Source organism: Xyrauchen texanus, chromosome 2, assembly GCF_025860055.1.
Source record: "Xyrauchen texanus isolate HMW12.3.18 chromosome 2, RBS_HiC_50CHRs, whole genome shotgun sequence".
In the NCBI taxonomy this organism is placed as follows: domain Eukaryota; kingdom Metazoa; phylum Chordata; class Actinopteri; order Cypriniformes; family Catostomidae; genus Xyrauchen; species Xyrauchen texanus.
Window position 1 is genome coordinate 14,182,292 of NC_068277.1, and position 14,742 is coordinate 14,197,033.

The 14,742-nt window shown below is 37.7% G+C and overlaps 1 protein-coding gene across 1 annotated transcript in view; it reads right to left on the reverse strand.

Moving 5' to 3' along the window:
• The window catches only part of LOC127658428 (ADAMTS-like protein 3), a 233,453-nt gene that overhangs the window by 63,746 nt on the left and 154,965 nt on the right, over window positions 1-14,742 (reverse strand). Inside the window, exons 9-14 of the mRNA XM_052147719.1 lie at window positions 11,955-12,112; window positions 9,925-10,036; window positions 8,254-8,392; window positions 8,023-8,073; window positions 4,773-4,977; window positions 4,071-4,218 (exon numbers count right to left, since the gene is read on the reverse strand). Of these exons, the coding sequence (XP_052003679.1) occupies window positions 4,071-4,218; window positions 4,773-4,977; window positions 8,023-8,073; window positions 8,254-8,392; window positions 9,925-10,036; window positions 11,955-12,112 (813 nt within the window). The remainder of the gene's footprint in view (window positions 1-4,070; window positions 4,219-4,772; window positions 4,978-8,022; window positions 8,074-8,253; window positions 8,393-9,924; window positions 10,037-11,954; window positions 12,113-14,742) is intronic.

Sequence of the window (14,742 nt, forward strand, 5' to 3'; positions counted from 1 at the left end):
TGGGTTGGGGGAAAGAATCTATAAATATATGTGTGGCAGGGCGGAGGGTGGTTATACACACCTTGTCCCTTATCAGGCTAATCAAGCCTCCGAGAGGGATAAAGGTCGACTGCAGAGGATTGTGCAGGAGAGAGAGATAGTTTACAGACATGTCAATCATGTGTGTGTTTTGTCTTTTGTTTCAGTTGACCAATTAAACTATTATATATATTATCAAGCCGGTTCTCGCCTCCTCCTTTCAATCGAACTACGTTACACTGGTGCCAAAATCCAGAAAGGAGGAGGGATGCACCGTAGTAGAGTTCTCGCCACTACCGTCCACCCCAACGGAGCAGCCGCGGCCATCTGCCGGGGGACGAGGAGCCCGGCCACCTGGAAGAGGACAACGGCCGCCAACCGTGAGGGGAGAAGGGGCTCCTAACCGACCGCCTGGAGTGGTCAGGGCCGCTGCCAGGGGCGGAGGAGTCGCCTACCAGCCGCTGAAATGCGGCGGGGTCTGAGACCGCCGACCGCGAGCGGGGAGGGGCTCACTGCCGACCACCTGGAGTGGGAGAACCACTGCCAGGGGCGGGGGAGACCCCTTATGTTCCCTGAGAACGTGACGGGGTGTTCCGTCCTCCAGGGGCTGGAGGACTGCCTCTGGTCCGCCCGGAGAGGCACGGCTGTTGTCCATTAGAGGATGGAGGAGTGGCCGAGGAACAAGCTACGGCATATCGGAGAACTGGCGAGTACTCTCTCTCTCTCTCACGGTCGCTCTGAGTTGGCCTTTTCCTTCTCGTTTAAATTTTTGTGTTTTTTTGGGGGGTACTACACTGTTACAGGAAGTACCCCCCTATTTAATTATTTCTGTTTCCCTCCCCTTGTCCCCTCCCTCGTCCAGGTAGACTGGGATAACCTGCCGGCAGACGGGGCAAAAAGGCACGCCCCTCCCCAGGGAAAGGGGGGGGGATGTACGTCATGCCGGGGGCTCCCCTGCCTGAAAGAACGAGGGAGGAATGTGGCAGGGCCTTTCCATTGACTGCTTTACAATATGCTCTTAATTGTATAATGTTCTGTAAAGCTGATAACAACATGCTTCACTACTCTCTTTTGACGACCTCTCCTGGACATAAACGGAGCTCACACGTGCCCATGTGCCCTTCATCACTTACCGCTTTGGCCACTGGGGGCAGTGTTTCGAAATTTCGATCAATGTATAACGGTTTTGCCAAAAGAAAAGTCGGTCTACTCTTTACGATTTCACTGTGAGATCAGGCTGATTGCTCACAGGTGGCTCTTTCATAATCAATCAAGCACAATATATCACATTATAGCATAAACGGATCATATACTCTACATACAGAATGTAGGAAATACAATAACACATGATAAAATAAGCAACCCACATTAAGCACAGTTAAAAGCAAGTGAAAAAAGGTGAGTCATTAAATAAGATTTAAGAACATTGACTTATGTACAGGACCTGATATGTAGTGGAAGGCAATTCCAAAGCCGTAGTGCTGCCACTGAAAAGGCCCGATCTCCTTTTGACTTAAGATGGGACTTGGGGATCGTTAAAAGTAAACTCTGCAAAGACCTTAATACCTTCTATGTGATGCTGAAGGAGATCCGTAATATAGGGAGGAGCCATGCCATGTAATCCCTTAAAAGTCAATAATAAAATCTTAAACTGAATCCTAGATTTGAATGGAAGCCAATGAAGAGATGCTAACACCGGAGATATGGTGTTGTGGTTTTTTGTTCCAGTCAGCAATCTGGCAGCAGCATTCTGGACTAACTGCAGACGTGACAGTGAAGTATGAGAAATGCCACAGAGCAATGAATTGCAGTAATCTAATCTTGAAGAAATAAAAGCACGTATAACAACTTCCATGTCCTTAAAAGATAAACAGGGTATCAATTTCGCAATGTTCCTTAATTAAAAGAAACCACCTCTGACCACAGAATTGACGTTCATAGCTCAAGAGACACACAGAGGTCAAATTTATTTTATTTTATTTGTGTGTCAAAAATAGTCATGTTTTTTATGGCCGCACATTTTTGTTCACCCTCTCTCTGACATCTTATAAATAAGAGGGTAAATTTAAGTGTTTTTTAATTTTTTATTTTGCTGCAATATAGCATTCCTGGAAGACTCCTTCAGTATGTAAAAGTTATCTTCATATGTTAAAGGAGAAACAGTTGCTCTACTTTTACTTTCAACCTCTGGGTTTGCCGTGGGGCTCAATATTGTTGTAAAGAGGCTGTTATTGAAAGTCCACATGCCCCATCCTTTAATAATAGCCTCTTTGCAAAGTTTGAATATCATTGTGACAGGTTTACAAAAAAATATATGCCCTGAAATATGCACTCATACACTTAAGATTAACCATTAAATGATGTATGACCTTGTTAAAGAAAAACTGTTGAAAAGACCACCATAGCTTGTCACCAGCATACTTTTTGGATGCTGGTACCCTCCATGGGATACTGGCATGTTGGTTTTCATCACCTTGCTTTTACCAGCAAAACTTTCTAGGTATCTTAACCTAGTGGGGCACCAGAAACTCCATCGCACATTATACGTTATTGAAGGACCCGAAAGCAGTCATGGAACACAGACGATCACTTCGCGCTCGCGTCACTTCAACCCCCATGCTGCGCATCACGCAAAAAATGGAGTTCTTTTAAAGGGTAACTAAACCCTAAACCAACTTTTTTTAGTTAATGATCTGTAAGCATGGGGCTTTATTAGTACTGGTCATTGATTCAAGTAATTTTTTTGACATTTGTGTATAAAGTGTTTTAATTCTACAATATATGGTGTAAAAACGTCTGAGTGCTGCCCTCTTCAGGTTGAATGGTGGCTACTGCAGTTGCATTTTCCTATTGGCTGTTTGCGGTACTTCGTGACGTAAGCGGTGACAGCTGACGTAGTGTGAGGAATAATAATAACATAGAGTCTGACAGCAGCTGTCAATTAATCCGTCACTACGAGTCCCCCGCTCAGCACCGCACTCGGTTCGTTCCCTCTATCCCCGCCGGGGTCTGCCCACTTTTCCAGCATTTTCAAATATTTCTAGTGGGTGGAGTCAGACTCTGAGCAGGTGTTTAGTTACCCTTTAAGTGATTATAAACTTTATCCCAGATGTTTCTCCTCAAAATAAATAATAAAAAAATACTTTTAGCATAGATCATATAATTTGGACTTGGGAGATTGTGATGAGAAATGTTTGAGGTTATATTGAAATATTGACTTTTTGTATCTCAGACTTTGGTATCTGGGAAATCAGAGCACAGTGTGAGATATTGTTGAGATCTCTCCTAGCTATAGAACAGTCTCCATTTGCTATCTATTTAATCTCACCGATGGCTAGTAGTAACAATAGAAATATCAAGAGTAAGAAACACAGTGACTGACTCTCATTGAGCTTAGGTGTCATTAAGCACTTATGATGAATTTTATATTCAGAACACATGCTTAAGCGTCTGTCTGCGGCACACTCCGTTTTCCTCACTGGCAGCTGCAGGCACAGACTGTAACCTAACTGAAATAATTTTGGCTCTGTTCCATAACCTATTGAGCTGCCTTGCTGTCGACTGCATACAGAGAAAGCTGCCTTCTAAGCTGCCTTAAATTAAATGGTCCCTCATTAGTGACAGATGTGGAAAGTTCTGCACTGGAAGCACCTCTGTATGTCTCTAATAAGCATAAAAATGTATGTTAAAAATAAAAAGTCCACAATAAATAATAAAATGGATTATTTCAATAAAATTTTTAGTTAAATTTAATTATATTGAACTATTTTTAATTGATACTTTGATATGGAATAAAATGCAAGTATGGTCCTGCCCCAAATGCCTCCTCCGAGTCCACACTTAATGCTGCAACGTGTCAGGTAATAGTCCACTGTGCAGCCCATGTCAGTATTGAGAAAAACAATTGTTCAATCCAATTAAAAAAAATATTATTTAGCACATAATTGTGTTTCGTGTTTTTTACGTACTGTATATTAAATTATCACATCATGTTAACTTCTCTGTCCTCAATACTCTCACAAGGTAAAGAACCAACGCAAAGTTGTTTCTACCTCGTGGTTTGTGGCAGGCGACGGGTACCAGGCAGTCTTCCTTGATATGGGGTTTGAGGTGAGGGTCGCAACCGCCGGTATGTTGCCCCCTGTGATCCACACACAGCACAACTCTGTAACGCAAACCTGGGCCACAGGTAACTGTACACTGGAGAGAACACATAAAAATACACCCATTTCATTCCTGTGGTAATACAGTATGTGACCATATTATTAATATGTCTGTATTAGTGGTGTGACATATAATTATAAAACAAAATGAATAAGCCACAAAAGGTCTATTGAAACCAAGAGCGAACTGACCAGTATTATAAGGCATCATAGGTGTGCAGTAGGTAGAAAAACCAGGGTACGAATAGCATCTACCCTTATTTGTACCAGGTTTGGGGTGCAAATAATATTTACCACTATATGCAATTGGGTGTAAATAGCATCTACATTTATTTGCACCAGGGTGCAAACAGCATCTGCCAATTTTATTTCTGAAACCCTACTGTTGCATTCAATTGTGAGTGTTGAGTCTATTGTGTAGTACATGTGAGAAATGTTATTGTCATAACATTGTCAGTTGCTGCTTATGAAGACTTATGAGCTACGTTCCATTTGGGTTAGACAGAGACAGCTCACTTGATTCTGGAAAAAAGCTAAATATGGTCAGTGGTGTACAGAAATGGAGGAAGAGGTCAATGATATTTCGTTCACCTGTGACCACTCCATGGCCATCCACTGTGGACACTCAAATATGTTGCAGCTCTGTTTGCTGATTGGTCTAGGGGAGTGTGTACACTTCCATTCCTCCACCTGCATATTCTGACCGTGGATGTCCTCCTCTACACATATGACACTTCTCTCCTGAGTACCTCCTCCGCATGACTCTGAACATGATGTCCACGGGTTCTGCTCCCACCTATATCATGGCAAAATACACATGTGAACTAGAGCTGTCAGAATTAACATATTAAACATGTGATTAATGAAAAAAGTTTAACGTAAATTTTTCTTATTCGCAATTAACGCATTGAACATTAATACAGCAAAAACACTGGAGTGAAGGGTGGTATGGAAGCCCAGGAGTGCCATTTAAAAAGGAATGAAGGAATAAATTAACAATCTATTAAATTGAAAATTAAAATGTAAATAAATAAACTTAAAATAAATGTATAAATGGACAAATAAATAGACACATTTAAATTGATTTAATTCATGTTTCAAAATATACTTATATTTAGCAATAAAATCACACATTAATAAGTCATTTTGAAATGCACCTATAAATTGCATTTTAAAAAAGTATTTGGCAATTGCTTTTCTTAATTAATTTGCCAGTTGCTTTTCCTCATCCATTTGCCAATGGGATTTCTTTTTTGTTTTCTTTTTGTTTTCTTTTCCTTTTCATTTTCTTATTGAGAATCGAAATTGGCAACGGCTTGAGTCGCTGGAGAAAGCTGATGGACTTTCCAGAACTTATACTGAAGAAAATACACATACCCTTTCAGTTATATCACAATAATTGTAAAAACACTGTATAATCATCTTTAATTATTTTATTTTTTATTAAAATAATTGCCTGTTTATGATCGAGAATAGGTGGACTCTCGGAATGATGGTCAGCTGAGGATACAAGTGAGCACACTTTTGTGGAACAAATGGTAGTGTTTCAACTATGTTGTGTATTACTTATGTGTATTATGAAAGTGTCTCTTTCAAATTAAAATTAAAATATATATTTTCCACACCAACCTGCTCTGTATGTCTGTTTAATTTGTCGCAAATAATAGAATTTATATGTACTGTGTCACCTATTCCTTAAAAAAGCATTCTAAAGTGCAAATTTGGTACAATTTTCTTAATATTTGAACAATTGAAAATGGTTGCACTACAATGACGAAATCACAATACAGTGTGTTTTTTCCTCATTTGCTGAGGTATTGAGTTTTTACAAGTTTCTTTACACTAGCAAGTCAAATTCTGGTTTTAAAAATAGGCAAAAAGAAACACATAAATTCTCCTAAAATTCTATTATCTCCAGAAGTATTTTGTTTTAGAGAGATGAAGGCTATTCCATGCATTACTGTTTTGAAAAGATTATCTCTAACCAGGATAGAGAGGGAAGTGGATGGCCAGAAGCACAACAAATAGTCAAGTACTGTGAATCATAGTCTCTGTTTTGAGAAACATACTCCTCACAGGTCCTAAACTAGTAGCTTCTAAATGCCAAAGACCTGCATTGCTGCATGAGGATTCTTGGACAAATAGAAACTTTTAACGTTTATTTAAATAGAAAAAGCCATTTTTAACATTCTAAATGTCTCTAAACTGTCTCTAAACTACATAATGTGTATTGAGACTGAAACACATTCCTATTTCAGGTTTATTCTCATTCACGTATGCCCAAGTATTTTATTAAGTAGTTATTAAATAAATATACTGTATATTACTAATATAATGCAATATCATAGAGGAAACGTATCCTCTATGATATTGCAGCAATTATCCAGATTTTTCATCAACTCCTACATGCCAACTGAATAAAACAAGGTCAGTGTTTAGTGAGAGATATGATTGATTCAAATACTAAAAGTGTTTGTTCTGTATATGTATTATTGTATTAAATTTGGTTACATTATGTTTAGTGATTTCTCATACCTTCTTTATATAACATCCATCCCTTGCACACTTTTGGCCTCTAGCAGTTGGAAGTACAGAACAGCACCATGAGCGAGAATAGTTAAAACATTGCCTACCTTAAAAACATGTGAAGATTGATCAGTGGTTAAACATGTTAAAACGGTTCCCTCATACCTGAATGAACGGCTACTTGCCAGAATAAAATGAAATATGCAGTAAATCACAGTATTACAGTTCTTATATAGTGACAGGGCAGAAAGTCTTGAAGAAGCTAGAGAAGAGAAGATAACGGCGGCAGTTTATGCAAGCTGCTGTGCTCATGATGCTGTGCCCTGTGGGCTTACATTGTGCCGCACACAGCATGTTTTAGTTTATATTTAAACTAGTTTTAGATTTAGAGCTTATAACTTTCTTCTTCCCAATTTTTTTTTTGTATTTTGTAATTGTGGTGAAAAATAACTGAAGCAAAGTTGAATACTTCATTTTTAAGTCAAAATACAAGTACTATTATTTATTTATACTTGTACTCAAGTACAGTAACGAGAGTAGTTGTAATTTGTTACTTTCCATCTCTGAACCACCTCCACAACAACACATCAATGCCTACTTTATCTTTAATAATTTTTGTAGCCTGCACAGTAGCAGTGAGCTTTGACATGGCAATTAGAGTGAGCAGGTCAATCAAGAGTAGAGAGCCAATCATAATAGTGGGCGTGTACTGTCAAGTCTTAAAGGAGAAGCAGCACCAAACCCAAGCATTTCTGACAGAGGGTCAGTATGAGGGTGGAAAATGATCATGTTTTACTAATATTATAAGTGAACCTAAAGGAACATTTAAAAATAATTTTAAAAAGCATGATGTGTGTGCATGATCCAGTAGTGCACATTATTCTGAAGGAAATTTCATCAAAATATAATAATTGCGCTACTTTTGAAATAACTTTCCTTTTACAGCTGTTGTAACAAATTCCTCACACTTTTTTAACCTCTCTCCTGCCACCTGTCACATAGAGACCTCTTTTCACAATCTCTTTAATTAATTCCCTTTAAGTCCCTCCTTAATTATGTTTCTTGTTGAATATCATGTTGCACTCGAAATGGGTCAAATAAAATAAAACGGGTTGTGAACGTCATTTCTTGATGACTTTTAGAACCAGAGATGGCTTAAAGCATTCCTTTATAAATTATATGTTTTTACGTATGAGAATAAATGTGTAGTACAAGTTATCTAAAGTCCACTATAAAAGACTTATCAATTTGTGAGTGGTAAGTGTGGTGTGTTTTATGTCTTGTAGTGTGTTGTACACTGTAATTGATTCCACACCGTGGAAGAGGTTGGAAATGGTCGTAGGGCATCACTTCCTTGAAGCCATCACTGCAGAGAAATAAAAACCATTAGCCCTTTAAGCAGTTACCCACACTAATATAAATAATGACATTATAAGCTCATGCATAAGAAGTAATCTACTGTGTTTTAACCAGGTCTATTCTTTTCAGATGAACTCCTTGTGTTATGTCATTAAGGGTGTCTTGCAGATACTGAGACAGAAGCAACCTTTCAAGGCAGGGATCCATGTTGCACTCCTTCAGTTTGGGCTTAGGTTTGGTGTTCTCTGGGTAGCTGTGGCAGAGATGCTCTGCAACCGCTTTGTTGTAACGAATGTCCATGCAATCAGCTGAATTGAGCTGATAACCTTCAGTGGTAAGACAAAGGACATCAAAAGTAATGCTAATCCCAAAATGTTAAATTACCTACATAATCACTGTCTTTCAAGATAAGCCAAAAGGGTGGACATATGACAAAGCAAATGTTAACCTATAGATTGTGTGTTATGTATTTTTTATGCTTAGAGTATTGCAATTTAGCTTAGCAACATCATAACGTCAAACTCTACTAATCAATGATGATTTGATTCTCCCATGTGGAATGCTACAGTATTTGTATGGAACTCGGAGTTGCTACCTACAGTATGAAGAATATTCAATTTCCAACTTAGTTATGGTGCTGACTCAGAAGGCTGCCTATGTAGACAGTAAAAAGCAAGGCAGCTCACTAGGCTTTGGAACAGAGCCTTGATCTGGTGGCTGTAGCATTGTGGTAAATGTGCCATTTTAGTACCAAATTTAACCTACATTAAAAGGATTGTTGACCCAAAAATGAAAATTCTCTCTTCATTTACTCACTTTTATGCCATTTCAGAAGTGTATGACTTTCTTTCATCTTCTGAACTCTAATTAAGATTTTGAGAAGAATATTTCAGCTCTTAGGTCCATACAATGCAAGTGAATGGTAATGAGCCCTTTAAAGCTCAAAAAAGCACAGTCATGGTAAAAGTAACCCATACAACTCCAGTGGTCCTGAATTAGAATTTTGCAAAAGTGGAGATTTATAGTGAAAAAGGACTTAAAAATGTATCTGTTTCTCACCCACACCTATTATATCCCTTCTGAGGTCACATATTTAACCAGTTGAGTCATATGGGTTACCTGTATGCTGCCTATATGTGAGATTTTGAGCTTGAAAGGTCTGGTCGCCATTAACTTGCATTGTATAGGCCTAAAGAGCTGAAATATTCTTCTAAAATATTTGTTTGGGTTCTGCAGAAGAATAAAGTCATACACATGTAGGATAGTATGAGGTGAGTAAATGATGAGAGAATTTAAATTTTTTGGTGAATTATCCCTTTGAAGCTTGAACACATAATGTTGAAGTTATCTTAAAAAGTACATTCAGTTTGAATACAACATATTACATAATAAAAAATTGTTTTCAAACAATGTTTTAGCAACAAAAGTTTGATTACAAGTTAGTCAAAGTGTGTATATACTATAGTAGATGTAGTTACTTCTGCATTCACTCAAAGTTGAATTTGCCTGAATAGGCTATTTCACAAAAGGTCTTTAAGAATGTTGACACTTGGCTCACTGGACAAAGTTAATTGTGCCATGCTGAGTTTTGGGAATTAGGTCCAGTCTATAATTAGTTTAGTTGGCATAGCAAAGAGGCATATTTGCACTGAAAATAATTACTTACTTTAAATACACATTTAAATTGAATTGGTTTATTCAATTGAATAATATGCAGAGTAAAATACACAAATGTAATTCACAAACTGTGCTTAACCACAGGTTGCTTTGGAAGAATGTCCCTGTAGTAAGTTGCTTAAAAGAGTCTGCTAACTATCAAACTAGATTCATATCAAGGAGAACAATCAATAACTCTTACCTCCTCCACAGGTTACAGAGCAGGGAAAGAAGTCAGTCTCCCTCCACTGGTAGCGAATGGGCTGGTAGAACATGAACTGCATAACTGTGTCTTTAGTGCCAGCATACTTCACCTGAGAAGAGCCAAAATCAAAGTCTTATTTAGCAAGTCAGTCCACTGATGGCCATCATTGAAACGCTCTCGGGCAGCTATTTATGTAAAGAAGTGGCATACAAGTGCAGCTCCTATCTATTTGAATGGGGAAAGACTGAAATCTCCAAAACAGTTAAGAAAACGATCAAAGAACATATTTCAAATCAGCAGTAAAATCGGACAAAACTGGTATCATAAATTGTGCTCCTTTTCCTCAGATTATGCTAAAAACACAATTTTCCCATCTTACCTAATGCGCATGCTCATTCTTGAGTTTATTGACAGACAACATTTGTATCTAAAAGGTGATCAGCTCTTCTACCTGTAAGGTGGGACTTCCTTTCTATATACATTGACTATTGGGCATTACAATATCTCCCATTTATTTTAATAGAAGTAGCCCATCTCTGCAGAATACTCTCTGGCCAAAATTCACTCATTATCTGACTGATCCAAATTGGTACTTTTAAGTTGACTTTTAAAGGTGCACTCAGTAATACTGTATTGAGTTTACGTTCTGCTGACTATTAGGGACATAGATGCAGCATCAAGCAAGTTCTCTGTTACCAAAGCCATTGCATATACGGGCTATTCTCAGTCATCCATGATTCATTTATTACACAAGTGAATGAGTCCAATTACAAATGGTAAAATTTGTCTGGACATATGATCTCAATATGGTGGCACTCATGAATAAGCACCCAGCACCATATGTACTTATGTACATATGCAGCTTTTTTGACTGATATGACTGAAGACGTCATCTCATATGAGCGTACGTTTCTTTCTGTTTAGAAGTTTAGCAACTAGCAAATAATTATCATGGTTACCTTCAGTGGTCACATTCTTTGTCACGTCACAAAACAAAGAGAGCCATTACCATATAAAAGCCATTAATTTTTAAAAACCAAATAATTTTACCATGTTTACCATGAAATTGGACTGTGGCCCCATAAGGAAATCTTATTAGAACCAAATTTCCTTATGGGGCCACAGTCCAATTTCAAAAATGACATGATGTCGCTGGTTCCATATGAAATGCAGCATGCATTATTTGCCACTGAATATGGTCTAGTCTTAATTTCTGGAGCTGTGATGATTAGTTAAACAGCCTTTGCATACTGTTTCAATTAACTAGAGTATTGCGTCATGTTCAATTACTGTAAAGCCGTAGTGTTGTGAGTCTTGACTAATCATGAAGGTGAATGTCGTGGGCTTGAATGAGAAATGTCTGACAGGATTATGGTGTTGTTTGTTTACAGTTTCACACAGACAGTTTCAGGCAGGTAAACAATTATTATCTTGTGGCTTTGAAGTATAAATGTTTTTAGTTGTCATTCACAGGTTTCCTACACAGAGAAATTAATTTCTCTTGACAAAATGTGTTCCTTTGAAATGTCCTGCAACATTATCAAACAGATTTTCCATCACATGATGCAAGAACCAATTGAGTTTGGTATCAATAACATCAAACCTGTGGTGTCACATCTAAAGGCACCATATTTTTTTGTAATAGACAAAAACACAAATGTAATATGAGAGCTGCACCAGAGGGGAAGATTTATAGTGAATAATGCCTTTAATGTTGATTTGTTTCACACAAAAAACAACGCCTTTTGATGGTTGGTCCGTGTAAATGACATCTACTTCCATGGGATGGAAAAGAGGAATCAAGACAGTGCATAACATTCAGTTTTTGTGTTTAACATCATAAGAAAATAATACAGGATTGGAACATAAGGATGACAAAGTTATTACAAAATTTTAATTTGTTGGGTGAACTATTGCTTTAGAATCTAAGGAGTAATTCAAGTAAATAACTTAGGCTGTAAAACAAAAAGAATGATTTTCTAGCACTACCTGTTGATAAAATTCATCACTAGCCTTCGGACACCCACCTTAATGGTGAAATCTGTAGAAAGTGGTCCAAAGCAGCGGAGGGTTTGTCTATCTGCTCCTCTCTGGTACTCCACAGTGTTGTTACCAAGAGTGTGAGAACCAGAAGAGCTGAACACGACCTCCTCTCTCTTGCTGTTAGGTGCATGGGCTTCGATAACTGAAATTTAGCATTTAATCATTACATTTTTGCAGACATGTAAAATGAAAACCTTATCAATCAATGAATGACCAAAGACAGCATAAAGTCTGGTTCACTTTAAACCTTATTCTGGTTAAGTACTGCCCACTTAGATAGGAAGACTAGAGTATATTCTGACAGAAGTGAAAAGTGACCAATCAGAGTATGTTTTTGTCTTTACTCGCACTCTTCAAAAACATATAAGAACTTCACTTATTTGTTAACATGGACACATAAGCAGTGTTCTCCGACAGAAACTGTGTTAAAGTGTGTTCTCTTAACAGCTTTTAATCCCTAAGCAGCTGCATTCGTGTTTACGGGACGTTTCAGAATGCCACTTCCAGCAAATCCCGGGAATAATCAGTTTTCTGAAGTGCATATAAACTTGTTAAAGTTTTGACAGAATATATATATATATATATATATATATATATATGGGATAATAGATATAGAAGCCTCAGTGAAGTGAAATTATGTAGTTCCAATCACACAAATCTGCGATGTTGTTTGCGAATATTTGTTGGAACTATGGTTTTGGGAACACCAGATTGTTGAATGATGTTGGTAACGATGGAACTTGTGACCATAGTTGGCTATCAATGCTTTTTGAAAATGCACCCCAGTTCATTAATTTCCAGTTGCTTCTGAGTGTATCAAACAAAACTCTTGAGTACCTTTCAAAGCTTTGAAGCCAAAAGCACACACATCATTTTCAAATCCAGTGATTAGGTATTCTTCACAAGGACTTATAATATCATCCATGTACCTGTTTTTAACACAATTTTGTTTCCCAGTGGACTGATAAAAACCTTTACACTTCTGGAAGAACAATCTGATTGGAGCTTGTGATTTCGACAAGTACCTCCCAGTTCCAGATGGTCAATGAACAGACTGTTACACCAATCAGTGAAATGTTTTACAGTATGATATGAATGTTGGTCATTTTGCCAGTTTTTATTGAAAGGCAAGTAGAAAGGGTACTGTATGATGGAACAGTATTGGGAAATGCCATAAGCCAGATTTGAACTTTCGGTATTCTCGGTCTCTCACCTCAACTTTTCATGATTCAGTTAATTCCCAGTTTAAAAAAATCAAGTCCCCTTACTTTTTGTCCACACTGAATATCATGTTTCGCTTAGAAATTTGTTCGATTACTGAAATGATCTAGGGTTGCAAACAGAGTTTCACGCTGACTTTGAGTCTTATCTGGAAGAATATGAAATAAAAATAAACATTACAATCTTTGTATTAACAGCAGGGACGTTGAGTTCTCTAACTCTCACATTAAGTTCCTAACGGCCTTTCAATCTGTAACTTACCACATCATAGAAAAATCTTAATACAAACAGCTTGTTTAAGTGAATGCATGTTAACTGTAATTGACAGTGCCAACTTTTATCAGAAGTCACCCACTAGAAGTAAAGAATGGCCGACGTGGAAAATAAACCTCGTGGTGAGCTGTTTTGAGAAGAGGGTATAATAATATTCAGCTGCTGCTGTTTTCGTGACATTTTGACCAGTTATTTCTGCTTACCAGCTTACCTTCTGCTCAGAGTTACTCAATGCTCTTTACTTACTCTGCAGACTGTATTTACTTTAATTTACTCTACTATTTAAGGATCTGCAATTTTTCCAAAGACAGTGTATCAATGAAATCGTCAAGAACAACAGAAACCAGTTTGATATTTTACAACTTTAAACAATTAAAAAAGCTATTCATACACTATATAAAATGTCTCTATGCAGAAATCCTACCTAGACTCACTCTACAGGAAATGTGATTATATAGAGCTATAGGGCTTCTGATTTATTTTCCTGAACTTGAATGTTATGTATTGGATCATTAGAGTTCTGTTTTCATTTGGTTTTCTTTAGTCTTTTCTCCTGTAAGGCATTTTCTGTATGGAGAACATTTCCGGATTCATTATGTGAGCTTTGGGATAGCTGGTGTATTTAATTTTCAGGTCATTCAAACTCCATTTTTGAAAACATCCACTAAATGCCCTAAATTAGATTTTATTAGAACCAATAAGGTAAAAGCTATAAAAAACAAAGCTGGATAGGTTAGAGGACTTAGATATCACTGTGTGTTGAGGACAGGGAATCAAAGGATTGCTGAGGTATGGAAGTGTGTATATGTTTGAGTGTGCATCTTTCGGATGTGGTACAGCTCACTGGGATTGGACTTCAGCATAGCCCACGTGTCTGTTATGGAAGTCTGGTAGATTGTTGGCCCCGTCTTCATAGTGCCGGGCTCTCAGCCACCGCAAATTAGCCTGCATGAACGCTCCATTCTTCTATTTTATACCAAAGTTCCCTCAAACCTCTTGGCATTTGCCAGTCCCACTCAGGTAATAGGAAATCTCTCTCTCTCTCTCTTTTTAGGTCTTTCTAGCTAAATACAGATAGAAAATCCATATGCATTCCCACACTATGCTACTACACCAGGCGACTGTTATATGCAGTTCGGCAGTGTCACTTTTGAAGTATTGTGAAGTTAAGACTTATATTTCAGTTGCTGGAAGAGCTCTTTGGAAAGTGAATTTTAGATGCCTCTGATGAGCTGCACTGTCACATCTTCATTAAAGAGGCAAATATGTTCCAAATAG